Source organism: Syngnathus leptorhynchus, chromosome 7 (genome assembly GCF_054491065.1).
Source record: "Syngnathus leptorhynchus isolate UIUO chromosome 7, UIUO_Slep, whole genome shotgun sequence".
NCBI lineage: Eukaryota > Metazoa > Chordata > Actinopteri > Syngnathiformes > Syngnathidae > Syngnathus > Syngnathus leptorhynchus.
Genome location: NC_141201.1, coordinates 11,951,106 through 11,972,924, shown reverse-complemented (window position 1 = coordinate 11,972,924; position 21,819 = coordinate 11,951,106). Strand labels below are relative to the sequence as shown.

At 42.3% G+C, this 21,819-nt stretch overlaps 2 protein-coding genes across 3 annotated transcripts; one reads left to right on the top strand and one right to left on the bottom strand.

Annotated features, from left to right (window-relative positions):
* Positions 1 to 9,663: 9,663 nt before the first annotated feature.
* LOC147054793 (uncharacterized) lies at positions 9,664 to 12,838 on the top strand. Its single transcript, XM_085916419.1, has 4 exons — positions 9,664 to 9,679; positions 9,823 to 10,049; positions 10,096 to 10,193; positions 12,384 to 12,838. Exons 1-4 carry the CDS (start codon positions 9,664 to 9,666, stop codon positions 12,736 to 12,738), a joined length of 696 nt encoding a protein of 231 aa, XP_085772545.1. The 3' UTR covers positions 12,739 to 12,838.
* Positions 12,839 to 13,199: 361 nt separating this feature from the next.
* lrrc51 (leucine rich repeat containing 51) lies at positions 13,200 to 21,655 on the bottom strand. 2 transcript variants are annotated; one of them, XM_085916671.1, is made up of 6 exons: positions 21,457 to 21,655; positions 21,142 to 21,203; positions 20,767 to 20,972; positions 20,544 to 20,692; positions 20,277 to 20,386; positions 13,200 to 13,273 (listed from the first exon to the last, which is right to left on the bottom strand). In XM_085916671.1, the coding sequence occupies exons 2-6, from the start codon at positions 21,194 to 21,196 to the stop codon at positions 13,266 to 13,268; spliced, it is 528 nt and encodes a 175-aa protein (XP_085772797.1). In that variant the 5' UTR covers positions 21,197 to 21,203; positions 21,457 to 21,655; the 3' UTR covers positions 13,200 to 13,265. The 2 variants fall into 2 exon arrangements, with proteins under 2 accessions (XP_085772797.1, XP_085772796.1); XM_085916670.1 differs by lacking the exon at positions 13,200 to 13,273 and having other exon boundaries at positions 19,466 to 20,386.
* Positions 21,656 to 21,819: the final 164 nt, after the last annotated feature.

Here is a 21,819-nt window from a genome sequence, read left to right as displayed (position 1 = left end):
TCCATCTTTTTTGTGATGGTGCTTTTGGATTTTCAGTCTTTTTGGACACAGACAGCACTTAATGTTGATTCCAAAATGTCTACTCACAAACACAGCAGACTAGCTTATTGTTTTTTTTGCACACCAGCTCTTTTTGTGGGTATGTTTTTTATTATACATACTTTTTTTTAAATATATCTATATTTTTTATATATACATTTTTCTTTCTACCCACTAATAGGGAACGTGAGCTGGGATTAGACCGTCGTGAGACAGGTTAGTTTTACCCTACTGATAATGTGTCATCGCAATAGCAATCTATTGACTATCTAATTGACTAAACAATTATGTTTAAGAAAACTTGCGTGGGGCAGCAAGGCTAGAACATGCTCTTGGACTGAAAAGGCACTTCTGAAAAATATGTTTATATGTTGTGTTTCCCCCTAACGTTTTACCTTGTGACAATGGGCACATCAAGAATAACCAAACGTTTTTAGTAAATCGATTGGTCTTGCCGGATGAAATACCCAGCATCTTCTTTCCTGCTCCGTTCGCAACTGAGGTACACAAATGTGAACGAGGCCATCTTGCATTCGTACACACGGAAGAAGATTAGGGCTAGTGAAAAAAAGAAAAAGGAGGTGACAGGATGCTGACTTTTTTTCTCTCAGAATTTTGACTTTAAAGTGAGAATTCCCACTTTAAAGTCAGAATTCTGACTTTAAAGTCAGAATTCTAACTTTATTCTCAGAATTCAAGAGGATTAGGGCCAGTGAAGAAGAAAAAAAGGTGTGTGTGTGTGTGGGGGGGAGCGGGGTCAGGATTCTGACCTCCATAGGGCCTAATCCTTTTCCGTACATGCGCGACCTGGTGATGGTGCGTATTCGAAGCCAGCAGGTGTGGCTGGCAAAGTCGCCGTCACTGTTACACATACGTTGAGCCCACATGTCAAAATAATTTTGTAAAAGATACATTGTTACACGGCACAATGGACATTTTAATTTGATACAGCGTATCATGATTCATGTTGTGAGAATATCACACAGCAACACAGTGCAGGAAGGGCACCCGAGACAAGTGCCTCTCTCGCTCAGCGAAGCTGAGAGGTGCCTCTGATTGCGAAATCTGCTAACTTAGTATATATATTATATAGTATCAGTATGATATACTTAGTATATAGTATTTTACAGAATACACTGTCAAGTGATGAAACTTTCCCCATACCGTCAATGACTGGCGCAGGTTGCCCCCGTGTCTCTGCGATTGTTAAAGCGGGATCAAACAAATGAGGTATAGCTCCTCACACAGCCTGCTAAATCAAACTCCGCCCCTGCTCACACATCGCCGACAATGACTGGCGCAGCTTGCCCGGGTGCCGCTTCGATTGTTAAAGCGGGAAAAAACAAGTGAGTCTGACTTAAGAACGGGTATCAGTCCTCCCACAGCCCACTCGGAAAAAAGAGTGAAAATGCGGAAGCGGAACGTACAATACTGTTTTCCGTGAGGGGATTTTGATTCATACTGTAATGTCTGTTCATTGTAGTTGCGTGTATGAGGGCGGGGCCAGGAGTCAGAAGTGACGTCATGTATGTGGGTTATGCTGGCTGGTTAGCTTGGCAATCAGAAGGTCTGTGCATTGGCGTGAGTTATGGTCTCCAGCAACTCCTGTATGCATGTGTTTTTCTGTTGCTTTCTTTTGTTTTAATAAAAGTGGCGATCAAACCGTGTGCACATCCTTGATGTGAGGGGCATTTCAATACGAATGTAGATAAAAATAATAATAATGGCGAGTGGTGCTTTGGACGTACGGCCACAAGAAGGCCTACGGGTAAAGCAGAGAACTCTATTTAGGTATATGTATGTATGTATGTATGTATGTCATACTTGCAAACTCTCGCCTGCCCTGCCCCTGACTCTAACTTATTTTGCAAGAACCACACGGGAGACAGTATGCCCTTTGAACACTTGCAAGTGGAGAGTTTGTTCGTTACTGTAGATACAGCAATGTCCGAACAAAGTCTGCCGTTGGATTCATGCAAGAGAGTATTTATTGAGAGAAGAAGGGTGGGGGTGAGAGTGGCCAAGGTGGGGGTGACATTTGACATGTGTGGTGGTCACCTCAGCAAATGGTTAACCACTTCAGAGGGTCCCAGTTTATTGTTTTACGAGGTCGTGGAAATAAAACCTAGTGGAGCCTTCCAGATGACTAACTAAACAACACACCATTTGGAAAGTGTCAGCAACTGAATGGTTAAACTTTTCAGAGTCAAGGAAGGGTAAAAGGTTCAAACAAAGTTCATCATTCTAGTCTACATCTCAACATAATCATACGATCAAGATAGTTAATAAACCCTAACATATCCCTCCTGTTTATCATATGATTATGCCCACCCCGATCAATCAAACATAAGTAAGAAAATATAATGAAGAAAGAAAAACAACAATAAAATCAGAACACAGAAACAGCACATCATTGTACCCATCACTTGCGAAGCATTTTCGATGGCCAAACCATTAAGTACCTGTAAGACACGTATGGCTAAACAGCATCATCGCAATCTACATAGATGAATTTTAGTGTGTGAGTGAAAAACCTGCGGCAAGATGTTATAATGCAGGAAAAGTCTCACACGGTCCCTCTGCCTTAGGCGACCATAATGTTACCAATAACAACAGTCAAGACAAAAATTGCTCGTGATTGTTCAGCCGTCGGGGGCTTGGCACGCCCACTGTTGGAGGGTGAGCACAATTCTCACCCCCTTTGCAGCACTGCTTCGTCGGGGGAGAACCTGAAAATGTCTGCCGCGCGGTTGTCGTCTTCAGTCTTCAGTGGCCAGGGTAGACTACCTGGCCACCAAGGGGGAAGAGGATTATTCTGCCTCTATTTGAACTGGGGGCGGGGACGCTGTCGATGGTGGATCTGCTTCTTTGCTGGAACCCTCGTGTTGCAGTCATCAAGTCCAGAACCATCCTCGGATGTAACATGTGTAGTTCACTCCAGCTGGGCCGTTTAGCAATCTTTTCTGCAGTGGGGGTGGTCAGCAAGACTTGGAATGGTCCCTCCCACCATGGTTGGCCTAGTTTTTTCTTTTGATGACCTTTATGTCAACCCAGTCTCCTGGCTTAGAGCGGTTGTTGACCTGTGGGGAATAAAAATCAAGCGGCAGTAAATTTGCATTTAACACATCTTTCATTTTGAGCGTTCTGATCATGTAATCTGCCAAGGACTGTTCATCTGCTTTTTGCAAATCTGGAGTGAACACGGGTAGTCTATATGGTCTCTCATGGATGATTTCAAAAGGTGATAGCCCTTCTGAATTGGGGGTGATTCTCATATAGAGTTTCACCAAGTCTAGGCACTCCGGCCGGGCTCTGCCTGTTGATTCCATGCATTTTTTCAACCTGCTTTTGATAGTAGTGTTTGCTCGTTCAACCAGGCCTGCACTGGATGGGTGCCAAGCACAGTGGTTTTTTAACTTTATACCAAAGTGTACAGCCATGTTTTGTACAACTTGGTTCACAAAGTGTGGACCGTTGTCACTGTAAATGATCTGCGGGATGCCATGAACCGGTATGACGGTTTTGCAAATGGCTTTTGCCACTGTTAAAGCATCTGCCCGTTTAGATGGAACTATTTCAACCCATTTGGAAAATGCATCAATCATCACTAGGCAGTGTTTGTGAGGTCCACTTTGTGTGAGTTCAATAAAATCCATGTGCATGATTTGGAATGGGTAAGACGGTTTTGGAAATGAGCCTCTCTTAGGTCTCATGTTCCCTTGTGGATTATGTTTCACACAAACAGGACATGCTTTACAAAAAATAAGTAAGCATCTAAACCAAAGGTAGTGAATTGACCTCATCCCTCCTGTCGACACATGGCAAGGCCCATGTGTCGCAATTGCTGCTGCCTTAAAAAGTGTTTAGAAGCGTGCGTGGGTCAGGCACATTAGGTGCAGATTCGCCAATCAATTTTATTGGTCCTTTGGACTGGAAAAACAGGAGTCTCACAAGAAGAATCCAAGCACTTCCTAAGGATTCCTCCTGACAAAAGACCATTTATGACAGGGGCTATCCCATTTATTGCCTCCTGGTTTAAAGGAGATTCTCTGATCCCGGTTGGATTTGGATGTTAAATCCTGTAACAAATGGTTCCTTTGATCAGTCAAACAAATGTTGATTAGCCAGGGAAGCGCATAAGCACCCACACCACTTCCTCATAGCTTCGTTAGTAATTAGCAATCCAAAAACAACATTTTCTTTGGGGTTTTTGTTTTCTTAGCATTTAACTTGCACAAAATCACTCTTTCATCAAAGTTGCTCTACCAATTTCCCATAGTAGTCTCCAACAACTTCAACCATTCAACCTATATTCTCCTTTCTTTCAGGAAATCATTCGTCCCTGCTCATTTGCATCTCACACACAGTCACCAAAGAGGAGTCTTTTCATCACATTGGTCTCAAGTTATCCAAGTCCTCCACACAACATTCATATACCATTCTCAACACAATCCCTTTCGTAATTATTCCTAATGTTCCCGATAGAACAATTCACCAATCCGAAAAAAAACTCAACACACAAAAAAAACAGCTTGCGAATTAATCAGATTTTTTTTGTTTTTAAATTAACCAACTCAATCTCTCAGATTTAACTAAAATATAGAAGTTTGTAGACTCTTACAACACAACTAATCAATTATTTTTCTCAAATTTAGTTTTGCAGTGTGTGAAATCCACAATTTTGCTTCATCCAATTCCAGAAAACATGTTTTCTCTGTCTTTCGAATTTGTCATCAGGATGAGACACTAATGAGCACTAGTGTAAACCAGTTTCTGCCTACAAACAGATTTCTTTCTTTTCCTCTCTTTTGTATTTTTTTTATTTTTATTCTTCAAAATTGTTTCTGTTTTGCGGTGCAAATTGGATAGACCTCAGTCTAACAAATTTCTTTTGTACACAGGTTTAGCCAATTTTATCAGTTTAACAAATATGCACACACATGCACAGCTCTCTGTGCGAGGGGAGGGGACCTGGCATCAATGATTTGTCACAAGCTGGCCATTTCTTGCGGTCGATCATGAAGCTGGTCCCACCCACGCACGCGAGGACAGCACATTCTAATTTTTCTATTTATCTTTTAGAAACAAGTTGTATTTCTTTACCACTTGGTTTGCAAATTTTAACTTCAGTGTGCACACATAACTTGACCCCTTGTCATTTGTCGTTGGGCATACAATCAGCATTGTCATACGTCTTGTATGTACAGGAGTTCTAATAACCTATAAAATGTTCTAAACCAAAAGTAGGACCATGAGAGGTCAAAGGAGAGGAAGCCCGTCATTTTGAAAATTTGGCTTTTCCTCTGCCCCTTCCTCCACCCTTTGATTGGTCTTGTTTTGCATATCGACACACTCTCGCAAACCGTTGGTTTTTGGTAGTACTGGTTTTTTTTTGTCAATTTATCCTACCAGTCACACTCTCAACCACACAACTTTCATGCGAACAGCTTGGAAAAACGGACCAAAAAAAGAATCTACGCCCTTCTTCAATTAAGAAAAAGAAGCTCTGTTTTTTCGTAGCCTGTTCCTTCCACTGGGACTAGAACCCCAGCTGTTTCTTAGCCTGGACAAACCAAACCGTAAACCTCATAGCTCGGACAAACCAAAGCCGTATATCTCATAGCCCGGACAAACCAAAGCCGTATATCTTGTGCACCTTTAACTTTTTACGCGTTTCACAACAACACAATTTTAGGGCTTTAACTTACTTGTCCCCTGGTTCGTTGCACTGCCGGATCCCGTCAATCCACTGTTGTCAGACGAAGGCAGACGTAAGATGCTGGCCCAGCGAAGAATTTTCTTGCCAGGTCTTTTCTTTACCAGGTCCTCCTAATGGACGCTGGCTTGTCGACAATGCAGCACGTCGTCCTCCGTCGATCAGCAGTGGGTATGTTGGAATCCGGGTCACGGCACCAAAATGTTAGGGATGTTCTGACTCTAACTTATTTTGCAAGAACCACACGGGAGACAGTATGCCCTTTGAACACTTGCAAGTGGAGAGTTTGTTCGTTACTGTAGATACAGCAATGTCCGAACAAAGTCTGCCGTTGGATTCATGCAAGAGAGTATTTATTGAGAGAAGAAGGGTGGGGGTGAGAGTGGCCAAGGTGGGGGTGACATTTGACGTGTGGTGGTCACCTCAGCAAATGGTTAACCACTTCAGAGGGTCCCAGTTTATTGTTTTACGAGGTCGTGGAAATAAAACCTAGTGGAGCCTTCCAGATGACTAACTAAACAACACACCATTTGGAAAGTGTCAACAACTGAATGGTTAAACCTTTCAGAGTCAAGGAAGGGTAAAAGGTTCAAACAAAGTTCATCATTCTAGTCTACATCTCAACATAATCATACGATCAAGATAGTTCATAAACCCTAACATCTGTCACAGGTGCTCAGGGTAAATCTGCTCTCATCTGTGAAAAGCACAGGGCGCCAGGGGCGGACTTGCCAATTCTGGTGTTCTATGGCCAATGCCAATCGAGCTCCACGGTGCTGAGTAGTGAGCATAGGGCACACTACAGGACGTCGTGCCCTGAGGCGACCCTCGTGAAATCTGTTTCTGACTGTTTGAGCAAAAACATTCACACCAGTAGCCTGCTGAAGGTCATTCTGTAGGGCTTGGGCAGTGTTCAACCTGTTCCTCCTTGCACAAAGCAGTGGATATTGGTCCTGCTGATGGGATGAGGACCGTCTACGGCCCCGTGCAGCTCTCCTAGAGTAACTGCCTGTCTCCTGGAATGTCCTCCATGCTCTGGAGATTGTACTGGGAGACACATCAAATCTTTTTGCAACAGCACGCATGGATTTGTCATCCTGGAGAAAACTTCAGGAGGGTTAAGAAATCGCCTCATGCTTCCAGTCGTGATAATGACTCTTGCTAAAGCCAACACTTGTGGAAAAAGAGTTAAAAAGATCAAGAGGGAGGATCTTGAAATGGCCTCCACCTGCAAAACCAGTCCTGTTTTGGGGACCATCCCGTTGTTGCCCCTCTAGTGTACCTGTTGTTAATTCCATCAACACCAATGCAACTGAAAGTGATTAGCAACCCCCTCTGCCATGTGCCTGGAATTCATGCCATACCCTGATAAAAAACTGTTCCTTTAATTTTTATGAACAGTGTGTGTGTGTGTGTGTGTGTGTGTGTGTGTGTGTGTGTGTGTGTGTATGTATATATATATATATATATATATATATATATATATATGGTGGCTTGGTGGCGCACGGTTAGGAGGGTGCGGGTTCGATTCCACCTCCGGCCCTCCCTGTGTGGAGTTTGCATGTTCTCCCCGTGTCCGCATGGGTTTTCTCCGGGTACTCCGGTTTCCTCCCACATCCCAAAAACATGCTTGGTAGGCCAACCGAGCACTCCAAATTGCCCCTAGGTGCGAGTGCGGATGGTTGTTCGTCTCTGTGTGCCCTGCGATTGGCTGGCAACTAGTTCAGGGTGTCCCCTGCCTGCTGCCCGATGACAGCTGGGATAGGCTCCACCACGCCTGCGACCCCCGTGGGGACAACAATCAACAGAGCCTGGTCAGAGTGCCTAGACTTGGTGAAACTCTGTATGAGACTCACCCCCGCTTCAGAAGGGCTAACACCTTTTGAAATCATCCATGGGAGACCATATAGACTACCTGTGTTCCCTGTGGATTTGCAAAAAGCAGATGAAGAACAGTCCTTGGCAGATTACATGATCAGGACGCTCAAACTAAAAGAAGTATCGAATGCAAATTTACTGCCGCCTGATCTTTCTTCCCCACAGGGTGAGAACCCCATCAAGCCAGGAGACTGGGTCTACATCAAAGTCATCAAAAGAAAGAACTGGGCCAGCCCACGGTGGGAGGGACCATTCCATGTCTTGCTGACCACCCCCACCGTAGTAAAGATTGCTGAACGGCCCAGTTGGATTCACCTCGGCCGCTGCAAATTGCAGAGAGTGCTGGACCCCTAATTCGGAGTGGTGGGGAAGACCGACTACAAATGGGCCTCATAGTTTAGGGTGGGGCGTCTAAATGTTGGTGAAGAATCCATCGATCCCCACTCCGCTAGGCGAGGGGATGTCTCGGTGTCTCTGCCATCCTAGTAGCAATGGATTTTAAGTGGACCTCAGTGCGCAGGGAGTTTAATTTGGTCCGATCGCGCAACCGCCCGCAGCGCGCCGGGCGCTCACTGTCTCATTGCTTAAGAAGCGTCTTTGTGTTTTAGGATGGCTTTACTGCTCCCACTTGCTGCCTTTGGAGGCATGATTAGAGTTGATGCAATCCTCAGAGTAACGAGAATGTAATAATGAACGGAGTCAGTTGGCATGCGGGTCCTCTCGTCTCATCTCGCGAGGTTCGACAACCGAATTTCATCCGACATCCGAAGCAAAAAAAATCTCGAATTTTTTGTTCGAATACCGATTTGTTTGAGAACCGGGACGTTCGAAGACCGAGGCTCCACTGTATTATGTGTACGAAGTGCCCACTGCATCCATTGCAGCCTCGTCATCCTAGAAGAGGGATCCTCCCCTCTGTCGTCTCTTCTCAAGGTTTCTCATTTCCTCTAGTAGGAGTTTTTAGTTTTTCCTTGCCCTCCTGGGAGTTTAAGATCAGGGCATGTTTCAGAATATTTGTCAATGTTCGCCCATGTCCTGAGTGTTAGTCAGCTAAATGTAGTACAGAGGCAAATTCCTTGTTTGGCATGCTCAAACATGGCCCATAAAATTCTTAAATCTTGACTACCTTTTGATATTTAATCCATCTGATATGTGCTATGTTGTTATATTTTAATGTTGAATTTGAGATGCTTCATATTTGTCAAACGTTTATTGCCACCCTCTTCCAACAAAAAATATGTACTTGTTCCTGTCCTTTACACTAAGTCTCTCAGCTTTGCCGTAAAAAACACTTCAAAATAAAAATTTAAGCATTTTACTTACATCACTCATGCATGACAAGTCCATTTAGTTTATGGCCTTCGAGTTGAACCCAGACCAAGCCCTCTGCTTGTCTTGAGCTATTTGTCATTGTTGATACATTTTGCAGGATTGTTGATCAGAATATTATAGTATTCACGCAAAAAGTCACTCGTTGACGACATAATGAACTTTAAAGTCTAACTTTAAAGTCAGAATTCTGAATTCTGTACAACATTATAATACTTTATTTTTATATACCAACTAGAATTCCTGCCAGAAACAGGTGAGAACATCTCTCAGTACTCCAGACTCAACACCTGCTTCTTCTCTATCATCTGGGAGTATTTTAAATTCAGAATTCTGAATTCTGACTTTAAAGTCAGACTTTAAAGTCAGAATTCTGAATTCTGACTTTAAAGTCAGACTTTAAAGTTCATTATGTCGTCAACGAGTGACTTTTTGCGTGCCAGAGGATTGCCGGAGGACATCATTTCACTCTTCGAGAAGCAGGTGGTGAGTAAATAAAGCATTGTGTTCATTTTGGTGACTGTTGCGTATAGAACTGGCTCCGTGTAGCATGTAGCTCCGTTGCTAATTGATAGCTCTTGACGGGATGCGCCGCATTTACCCGTAAAGAAGCATTATGCATATTTTTGTTCATTCAGTAGTCAGTTTCATTAAACCGATGACGTAATGCACGATTATAAATATACATACACGTCACGGCAATGTTACAAAGCGTCGGTAAAAGCCCCTCAATCCACCTGATCCACAAGATGTGTTGACTATAACTGTCCACTCCACTGACACATTGAATGATATGATATGAGCATTCTGTCAAGACGAAATATTGAACAAACCACTCAGTGTGAAACACATACTCCCAGATGATAGAGAAGAAGCAGGTGTTGGCTCTGGAGTACTGAGAGATGTTCTCACCTGTTTCTGGCAGGAATTCTATGACCGATGCACCCTTGGTACATCAATTAAAGTGCCATTTATCCCTCATGATCTTTCTGCAGAAAAGTGGAAAGCAGTTGGGAGAATACTTATAAAAGGGTACCAAGATTGTTGCTATTTCCCAAACAAACTTGCGTTTCCTTTCCTCGAGCAAGTGCTTTTAAACTGTCTATAGTGATCCAAGGGACCACTTTCTGCAGTTTGTGAGCAGCCAGGAGCGTGAAGTTTTGATGGACGCAATGAAGGACTTTTCAGAAGTGGACCAAGATGATCTTGCGAAAGTTCTTGACAGCTATGGGTGTAGAAAAAGAATCACACCTGTTAGAGATGTTCCGACTCTAACTTATTGTGCAAGAACCACACGAGACAGTATGCCCTTTTGAACACTTGCACGTGGAGAATTTGTTCGTCATTGTAGATACGTCGTGTTGCAGTCATCAAGTCCAGAACCATCCCCAGACAGGATCATGAGAGTCAAAGGTCACAACAGTCCTGCGTCGACGTGCAGAAGAGTTGCGTGCTGTCGTCAGCTGATGATGTTGTATCCTGTAGGTGTGGTCTGTCACCCACACTGGTGCACACACTTGTCCAGTTGGCGGGCAGCATCGGACAACCACTTGAAATGGCTCTCTCATCCTGACACTTAGCAGTGACATCCAAAGCTCCCATCCAGTGTCCTCCTGGAGAGCAGTCGTCGTTGATGCATTTGTGGGTCTTGTTTCCTTGGATGTAACATGTATAGTTCACTTCAGCTGGTCTCTCTGTGTAGGCCACTTGCGGCAACGTTCGTCCTTTAACAGTTGCGTTGACATTAATCCAAAAGAGTTTGATCACAGGTTCTTTTCTGTGAGTCCAATAAAATCCATGTGCATGATTTGGAATGGGTAAGATGGTTTTGGAAATGAGCCTCTCTTAGGTCTCATGTTTCCTTGTGGATTATGTTTTACACAAACAGGACATGCTTTACAAAAAAAATTAAGTAAGCATCTGAACCAAAGGTAGTGAATTGACCTTTTTTTTTTTTTTTTTTTTTTTTAAGTAAGCATCTGAACCAAAGGTAGTGAATTGACCTTTTTTTTTTTTTTTTTAATTTATACTACCATTCACACTCTCAATCACACAACTTTCATGCAAACAGCTCGGAAAAACAGACCAAAAAAAGAATCTATGCCCTTCTTCAATTAAGAAAAAGCTCTGTTTTTTGTTTTTTTTAGCCTGTTCCTTCCCCTGGGGCGAGAACCCCAGCTGTTTCTTAGCTCGGACAAACCAAAGCCGTATCTCATAGCTCGGATAAACCAAACCGTAAACTTCATAGCTCGGACAAACCAAAGCCGTATCTCATAGCTCGGACAAACCAAAGCCGTATCTCATAGCTCGGACAAACCAAAGCCGTATCTCATAGCTCGGACAAACCAAAGCCGTATCTCATAGCTCGGACAAACCAGAGCCGTATCTCATAGCTCGGACAAACCAAAGCCGTAAACTTCATAGCTCGGACAAACCAAAGCCGTATCTCATAGCTCGGACAAACCAAAGCCGTATCTCATAGCTCGGACAAACCAGAGCTGTATCTCATAGCTCGGACAAACCAAAGCCGTATCTTTTTTTTTTTTTTTTTTTTTTTTTCTTTCAACCCCTTTCACAACAACACAATCACACAATTTTTAGGGCTTTAACTTACTTGTCCCCTGGTTCGTTGCACTGCCGGATTCCGTCAATCCACTGTTGTTCGACGAAGGCAGACCTTAGATGCTGGCCCAGCGAAGAATTTACTTGCCAGGTCTTTTCTTTACCAGGTCCTCCTAATGGACGCTGGCTTGTCGACAATGCAGCACGTCGTCCTCCGTCGATCAGCAGTGGGTATGTTGGATCCGGGTCACGGCACCAAAATGTTAGAGATGTTCCGACTCTAACTTATTGTGCAAGAACCACACGAGACAGTATGCCCTTTTGAACACTTGCACGTGGAGAATTTGTTCGTCATTGTAGATACAACAATGTCCGAACAAATTCTGCAAGTGGAGAATTTGTTCGTTGCTGTAGACACAGCAATGTCCGAACAAAGTCTGCCGTTGCATTCATGCAAGACAGTATTTATTGAGAGAAGAAGGGTGGGGGTGACAATTTACATGTGTGGTGGCCAAGGTGGGGGTGAAACACCTGGCCTCTGATCACATCATAGCGGGGGATGTTTTACGATGTTGAGTAGACAGAACAACTTTGATTGCGTCTTCTACAATTGGTCAATCAGTGCAAAGGATCTTAGCACTTTGTTAAGACAGGACAAGCTTAGGTTAATTATTACTGATTACATTCCAACATAATATGATCAACCTAATCTATTCAACCCTAACAACACCTGAAACCTTTCCCACAATACTGCAGGAAATAGCGCACGAAGAGCTTGTCCAAAAGCCCATGTTTGTTATTGACTGCCGGAGGGAGGTTACTTTTCACCTATGACCTTCATAAGTCCTGACGCACTTAGCAAGTTGTGTTCTGACTTGCAACCTACTTCCAAAAAGGTCTACCAACTGCTGAAATTTCCAAATGATTTAACCTCAATGCAGAAGGAAGTGGTAAAACATCTGAAAAGGTTCATCAGAGAGTTGGATGAACTCAAGCTTCAGAAATTGCTCCGGTTTTGCACTGGATCTGATCTTATTGTCACCGACACCATCCTTGTGGAGTTTCAACAAATGACAGAGTTTAGTAGAAGACCATTGGGGCACATGTGTGGAAAGGTTTTGTACATTGTTGACAGCTATGAAAATTTCCCAGACTTCCAATCAGAATTCAATGCCGTTCTCGAAAGCAATATCTGGGTCATGGATGTTGTTTAATTCTGTCAATAAGCATAACTCCCTTAATTATCCATTGTAAGTTGCATCAACACAACATATTTTGTTCACTGTTCTTATAGGTCAAATAGAAACAAACTTTGTATTCGTTCCTTCACTATTTTTAGAATTTTATAGAAACAGCTTGCATTTGGTATTATGTTCCAGTTATATAAAAGTTCCAGGGCTTTATTAAAACGACCCAAGATGTTATGCATAACCATTGAATGGTTGTTTTCAGCAGCTACATAGTATTAACTGAATGCTTCTGTAATGAAGAGTAGTAATATTTTATTGCATTCAATAAACTCACTCTTCATCCACTATGTCAAGTCAAGTTTATTTGTATAGCCCTAAATCACAAGCAGTCTCAAAGGGCTTCACATAGACAAACAATTGACAATTATTCTTAAAGCATCCCCGGATCTTGAGCTCCCAAAAGGGCAAGGAAAAACTCAAAAAAACACTACATGGGGAAAAATGAGAAACCTTGAGAAGCGACCACAGATGGAAGGATCCCCCTTTCAGGATCACCAGGCTGCAATGGATGCAAAGAGGGCACATAAAATACATAATATGGAAATCAAAAAGGAGGAGGGTAATCCGCTGCAGTTCCCTCATCCTGAATTTGGTCCACGAGAATCTAGAATCTTGATAGCTATGTATTTACTGACAGCACCTGAATGTACTGAATGTTGGTATATAAAAATAAAGTATTATAATGTTGTACAGATGGCTTCTCTGAAAAGACACAAATTTTAATATACAAGTAATACATTAATACTTAACACATATTTAAGCAGTCAATTTCAGGACATTTCAAGCAAAATGTAACATCTTTGTTTTTGTTAGTCACAAATGGAAAAGAATAACCACAGATCAGGGGAGCATAGTTAAAAAAAAATTGCAATTTTGCAATGAATTATTCTGGAAAATTGCGGTCATTAAGGAATATTTAAAGGTCAAGAAAGCATTCATTATAAGACTAAAAAACATAGTAACTGAGTATATAGACTACAGATAAAAAAAATCCAGAAAAATTATTTTCTGTGGAGTTTGTATGTTCATTTCATCAATACGCTTGTCAAACAATCTTCAGTAATTCCTCTCTCAACATAAGATACGAGTCACTTGCATGCAATGGATCTGGTGGAGCGTGCCATTCATTATCCTCCATTAGCAGACAACACAGTTAAAAAACTGTTTCATCACAAGGAAACTGGCATTTTGGAGTGCACTCTTCCATACACGCAGTGATATCCTGCATTCCAGTAGGTTTCAGTCGGCACTGTGCATGGCAGGGAATGAATACGAGACGACTGGCCGGCCTGAAGCTGTATCACCGTTCGGTGCGATACCAAGGGGGGCGTGTGTGACACCAGGGAACATGCATTTCTTTTAGCTGTACTAGATTAAAGGGTAATTAGACATCCACTGCAGTCGGTGGGAGTGGCAGTATCACTGTAAGAGTGTGCGCAAGGAGTATTCGCTCTACAGCAGGGGTCACCAACCCAGGTCGCCCGGGGGCACCAGGTCGCCCGTGAGGACCGCATGAGTCGCCCTCAGGACTGTTCTAGAATTAGCTCAAATAGCGGCACTTGTCAGTGAGCTGCATCTATTTATTTTACAGTCAAACCTCGGTTTCCGAATGTCCCGGTTCTCAAACAGATCAGATTTTGAAAAAAAAAATCGAGATTTATTTTGCCTCGGTTGTTGAACAAAATTCGGAGGGCTAACCTCGCGAGATGAGCTGGGGGGACCCGAGAAAACCTGACCGCGCGGCCCGGATGCCGACTGACTCCGTAGTCATTGTATTTTTGTTACTTTGAGGATTGTATTAACCCCTAATCATGCCTCCAAAGAAAGCAAGTGGGAGCAGTAAAGCCATCCTAAAACACAAAGACGCTCTTAGAGCAATGCGACAGTGAGCGCTCGGCGCGCTGCGGTTGCGCGACCGGACCAAATTAAGCTCCCTGCGCACTGAGGTCCACTTAAATTTTGGAAAGTACATCAGAACTTTAAAAATATTTTCTAAATTTCAGCGACGGCTCTGTCACAATAATGCGACCAGCGCGGTGCAGTTGCGCGGTCGGCTACGCGCTACGGTTGCGCGTTCAGCGGTGCGCTGCAGTTGCGCGAACGGACAAAATTAAGCTCCCTGCGCACTTTGGTCCACTTAAATTCTGGAAAGTACATCAGGACTTAAAAAATATTTTCTAAATTTCAGCGACGGCTCTATCACAATAATGCGACCAGCGCCGTGCAGTTGCGCGGTCGGCGACGCGCTGCAGTTGCGCAATCGGACAAAAATGCGCAAATGAAAAAATGCTTTTAAATAAAGGCGTTTTTTTTAGTCTTGGAACGGACACAATTTTTTTTCCATTATTTGTAATGGGAAGGGCGGCTCGGTGGGGCACTGGGTAGCACGTCCGCCTCACAGTTAGGAGGGTGCGGGTTCGATTCCACCTCCCTGTGTGGAGTTTGCATGTTCTCCCCGTGTCCGCGTGGGTTTTCTCCGGGCACTCCGGTTTCCTCCCACATCCCAAAAACATGCTTGATAGGCCAATTGAGCACTCCAAATTGTCCCTAGGTGTGAGTGCGAGTGCGAATGGTTGTTCGTCTCTGTGTGCCCTGCGATTGTCAGGGTGTCCCCCGCCTACTGCCCGATGACGGCTGGGATAGGCTCCAGCACGCCCGCGACCCCCCGTGTGGACTAAGCGGTTCAGAAAATGGATGGATGGATTTGTAATGGGAAAAAAGGATTCAGAATTCGACCGATTAGCTTCTCGAACGGATTGTGGTCGAAAACCGAGGTTTGACTGTATTTTTGCTATTCTTGTCAAAATCACACTTACATGTGAACTGGAAATGACAATAACACATGGTGAAAGCTAAATTGAGCAAATTGGCTATTTCAGAAGTCATCAAAAAGAGCCTATCCCAGCCGTCATCGGGCAGTAGGCGGGGGACACCCTGACAAACTGGTAACCCTTTGCTTTAATCAGTACCCAGGAAGTAGCTCTCGGTTTAAGAAAGGTTGGTGACCCCTGACCTAGTATATACCAGAGATGGGGACTCGATTCACTGTGACTTGGACTCGAGTCGACTCGAGTCGCTGTTTTGATGACTTGTGACTTGACAAAAAATAAAAAAACTTGAGACTCGACTTGGACTTGGAAGTTAAAGACTCGGGACTTGACTTGATACACAATGACTTGAATGACTACAGTGTTATTTAGTTTATGTTTTCAGTTGAATATAAAATTAATAATACATTTAAATAAAATAATATCGATAACACGGGAGGAGCGCAGGCTGAGAATGGTGTTGTCATGATTGGATCACTACCCTGTCAATCAATCAGTCGTGCCCTCTCTACGTACCTAAAAGTGTTTATTGGAGAATTAACGGGGTAAAATTGCAATAATAAGGTCACTTGACTTGGACTTAACCTATTTAAGGACTTGACTTGACATAATCTGTGACTTGATTTGCCCAAGAAAAAAATGACTAATTCTGGATAACTTCGAGGATGAACAGCAAAAGATCAGATATTGTTTTAGCAGATCCATCCCGTTGACAATGCGCTTCCTTTAACAGAGCTAAAGCGCGCTTCCTTGAAACACTACAACGCTGCTCGTTCGGTCACGTGGCTTTTTTAAAGCGATACGCGCACCGACATGGGGCTTCGCTCCATGAGCTCGACACATGCGCCGACGCATCGGTGTTGCCGGACCCATCCCTACTAACCATCTCTCACGCCTTTAGATGCAGCAAATAAGTTCTCACGGTCTGTAAATGATGGTCTGTATGGTCTGTCAAGTCAAAATAAAATAGATCAGTAACAAAAAAACTTGAAGCTGCCTTCTATATACGAGAGGTATAATAATACCATTTTTTCCGTGAGGGAATTTTGATCCATACTGTAATGTCTTGTATTATCTGTTCATTGTAGTTGTTCGTGTGAAGTGACGTCATGCATGCGGATTGTGCGGGTTGTGAGGGCTGATTAGCTTGGCAATCAGTTGGTGTGTGGAGCGCATGGGCGTGAGTTGTGGCCACCAGCAACTCCAGTATGGATGTGTTTTTTCTGTTGCCTTCTTTTGTTATAATAAGTGCGGCGATCAAACCGTATGAACATCCTTTACGCACTGAGGGGCATTACAATACGAATGTAGATGAAAAAAAAAAAAAGAATGGCGAGTGGTGCTTTGGACGTACGGCCACAAGAGGGCCTACGCGTAACGCAGAGATTTCTATTTAGGTATTTATGTATATGTATGTCATACTTGCGAACTCCCGCCTGCCCCCGATCTGTCATTCCGCCTGCTAATCTCCTGATTTTACAGTCAAGTTAACGGTTTAACATTGTGGGCAAAGTGACGTAACACTGAGGGGCATTACAATACGAATGTAGATGAAAAAAAAAGTATGGCGAGTGGTGCTTTGGACGTACGGCCACAAGAGGGCGTACGCGTAACGCAGAGATTTCTATTTAGGTATTTATGTATATACAGTAATCCCTCCTACTTCGCGGCTTCAACTATCGCGGCTTCGCTATATCGCGGGTTTTCAAAAATGCGGAAATGAATTATTTTATCGCAGAAATTTCATCATTTCACGAGGTTTCGCGGCCACTTGAGTTTCTTCATTTTCCTTTAATAATGATAGCTTACGTTTAAAAGTGAAATGAATAAATTAAAGAGTCAGTACAGTATACTTTATCGTCACATGTGACTTCAGGGCGTTCTCGCTGTTGTATATTTTGGACTAACTCATGTTCCGTAGTGGGAAAACCCCGGATGTGGGAGGGGGAGCTTCGGGGACGTTCAGTGTCGCGATGTACGGCCAGTGAACTGACTGTGATGAAAGGAATAAAGCAGTACCCATCACGTCGTTGTCCGAACCATGCTTGCTACATCAGAACCTGGAAAATAGTAAAGATATAACACTCTCCACCGGCGGTGGCCTTCATCTGGACATAGCAATACACTGTTAGTCTCGTCGCTAAGGCATGAATGCGGAGCGCACAGTCCATTGATATGAAAGTCCCCTAGCAGCGAGCTGGTTGATGTCAGCGATAAAAATAGAATATCTTCCAAGAATAGCTCAAAAAAATCTAGTTTCTATTTCGCGGAAATTCCCATTTCGCGGTTGGGTCTGGAACGTAACCCCCGCGAAGTAGGAGGGATCACTGTATATGTCATACTTGCGAACTCCCGCCTGCCCCCGATCTGTCATTCCTCCTGGTAATCTCCTGATTTTACAGTCAAGTTAACAGTTTAACATTGTGGGCAAAGTGACGTAACACTGATCCTCCTCAGAGCCGTGCTTTACCAGACCGGCCAACTGCCTGGGGCCTCCACTGACTAGGGGGCCCCCGGAGGGGGGACAAACTCATAGAGACTCAAAGACATCACTGTGCAATAACATCCTGCTCTCGCCACTTAAATGTTGTTAGTTACCTGAATGTTGTCAGTCACTTGCACAGAGGCTGAGATCAACTGGAGTCAAATTCCCTGTTTGGCATGCACAAACTTGGTCAATAAAGCTGATTCTGATTAGAGTGGATTTTTCAATTATTACTATGAATAAAATATATGTAAAAAATATCAATTTTTACTGAACATAAATTATTTTTCTATGTATGTGTGTATGTATATATATATATATATATATATATATATATATATATATATATATATATATATATATATATATATATATATATATATATATATATACTGCAGTAGAGGGTGTTTTTTTTGTGTGGAGAGACTTGTATTATTTTTTTGGCCTTTTCTCTGGCTAATTCTAAAACGGAAGTAGAGGGTGGGGTTTTTTGTGTGGAAAGTTCGCAATTGGCTGTGATCAATAACAACCATTTTTATGAAAACCAATATCACTTTGAGGGCTGTTTGTTGGCTTTTAAACCAAGCTTCTGGCTACCGATTGTACTATGAGTGATTTGTTTGTATGAATAAAAAACTAATCGTTGGAGCAGTTTGGTGAGAACGTTAACAATCCATTGTATCACAACAGATCAAAGGATCCTAGAGCTTTTTGAGATTATTTATTTTGTGTTTTTAAACATACAGAAAACACGCAAGGGAGCAGAGTGAGATGCTCTGAAGGGATCTCGTGCAAGGCTGTGATAGTTTTAGCCGCACATTTGAGCTTTCTGTAATGGGTTCTTGGCATTTTTTCCACTTATTGCTTTGTTTCTCGGATAAGTAATACTACCTGAAATATATTTGTAATATCTTGGGCTCGTACCAAAAAACAACAACCCGTTTTTGTTTTGTTCATTAATTCATTATAAACAGCTGTTGTGTGTGTGTGATTGGGTTTTCAATGTATTATTGATGTATTACAAATGGCATGTTTGGAGTTTTATATTAAAAAGACACCAAATGTGTTTGCTATTGTACTGCACACACCTTTTAAGTAAAGGTCTTGTAAAACAGTTGAATGCTCGCAAATTGGAACACAATCACAAAAGTATTAACTTATTTATTTTGCCTGGGTTGCTACTTTGTTGCCATATTTGTGCCAAGGCTTCCTCTTGAAGTTCATCTTTAATCCACACTGTGCAGAATTCATGAAGAATTCTGAAACCCTCCCTCCCTCCCTCAAAAAGTAATGTCAAACTAAGTGGAATTAACAGGTTGACCGACCCGGCACTCCAAAAACACACAATAAGTTCACTGACTGGTGACTAAGAATATTGAAGATGTGGACCCAACTATGGATACATGGGTGTAATGGGAGCTCGATCTGCAGTTAGAAACTCTTTGCAATGTTACTGTCACGACTCGTCTCCGGTTGTTCCCTTATGTGTCTATGTTGTCATGGTTTCTCTTCGCATCTCTCTGTACTCGCCCCTCCCCTCCGGTGTCTACCCACAATGTATGTAATCACAGTCACCTGCATCTCGTTACCTGTCGTGTATTTAAGTCCTGTCTGCGTGTCAGATTGTTCTCGTCTGTAGTCTAGTCTTTTTGACGTTGTTACTTTCTGTTACTTTCTGTTAGTCTTTTTCTGCTCGTCTGTCGGTTCCCCCTGTCACTATACCCCCGCAGTTTGTTAGTTTGCCTGTTCCTGTTGATTTGTTCCCCTCATCTTCTCTTCCAACACACCTTTCCCTCAATAAACCCTGGTCCAAGCTGCATTTGGTTGCCCTGCTCCATTTTCGAACGTAACAGTGACTCAACATGCTTGGCAACACTGGTTTGGCCTTGCCTCCTTTTTTGCATGGATTCACGAATCAAGGGAAAGAAAAATAACTGAAAATTGTACATATAGTTTAAGAAATACTTTATGATCTGTCTCATGTGAAAATTGCAAATATGCTACATTTGTGGATGTGAAAAATGGGAAAATCACAGATGTTTTTGGGGATATGAAAAACGTAAAAATCAAGGTTGTATTTCTGTCAATAGTTCCGAGACAAATCTTTCCCTATATTGTACACTTCTTGTGAAACAGTTAAATAGTTGAGACTTCAAACGGTCACTGAAGCGTTTCCTTATTTCGTTTACCTGGATTGTTGTTGCTATGGTGCCATATTTGTGCCAAAGCTCGCTCTTGAGGGGTCACAACACTGAAGTCCATCGTCTTTAATCCACGCAGAGTAGATATCATGTGATTCCTTAACAGAAAAAAGATAAATTGTTATATAGAAGTAGATTGAGTTGACAAGAGTTTTTCTTCACATAAATTAACAAATGAAGCTTAAATCACTTGAATAATTTGTCCTATTTGGTCTCAAATGAACAGGAATATTGATTTCTTTCTTGATTTTGAACCTGTAGGCCTTGTTTGTTTCAATGACGTTTCCATGAAGGGTGATGGTGTGTAGATGTGGAAGACTTTGTAGCTTGTCTACCTCTGACAGAGTAAAAATACGGTTGCCGTGAAGATACAGCACCCTTAGTTGAAGCAGCTCACACAAAACCTACAACACACACATGTCGAAAATATGAAGGAACGTGTATGTGAACATATAACAAAAAATAATCCTCCTCTCACTTTGTCTATATTTGTGATCTGGTTGAATGAAAGGTCCAGCCAGGCGAGCAGTGAAGGTTCAGCCAAGAAATGGTTCATGGTTTTGTGAAGGGCATAAAGGTTTGTAATATTATTGTTATTAAGTCGAAGGGAGACACTTTGGAATTTCCCCATTGAATTTTTCTTTAAAGGCCGCAGACCTTTGGTTGGTTCTTCTGACTGTGTATCTGAAATGTAGATAACGATTTTCAGACAATGCTGATAGTTTTTGCTTTCGTCAGTCATTTAAAAAATAAAGTATTGGAGCCTAGAGTAACTTTTGGAAAATTCGGTGGTAACATGCAAACATAAAAAGATGATGCTTGATGATAAAAAGACGATAATTAAATATTCTACCTTCCAAGGTGCTAATGGCTTTAAAAGATAAATCCACTGGAGCTCCATACATCATCTCTCATCTGTGATAAGAGTCACAACATGGTTATCAAAATAGTAGTTTAAAAACTTTATCCTCTTAGAAAACGATATGAGCACTGCAGTTGTTTGACTTTTATTATAATAATTATAATAATTATAATAACAATAAAAATAATAATAATAATACATTTTATCTGTATAGCGCCTTTGAATTAACATATGCGTACAAAAATATTGTATCATTATAAAAATGAATGTATTTTCTTGCTTTAAGTGTGGAAGACCGACGTTTACCTGAAGTAGTCAACAGTCTGTTTTCATGGTAACCTGTGTAGACAGTCAAGTTTTCTGCATTCAGTCCCCGCAATAAGAGTCGCGTTGCAAAATATGTGCACACTAACTGGATTGACTGATGTTAGTGGAAATAAAATAATGAAAATGTATCTCTATTTCATGTATCGAGTGGAGGTTTTTATTACATTTTTTCAGTGAGAATAAGGTTGGTTTCATTCTTAATGTTATTGTCTTAATTGTTCGCAAAACATTCCCCTCCCCGCCCCGCGTTTTTAAGGCTGGCTGTCCCTGTTAAAAAACAAGCGCGACGTTCATTCAACTTCCGGCCTTCTATCCAATAAATGTCCTTTATTTTGAGACGCT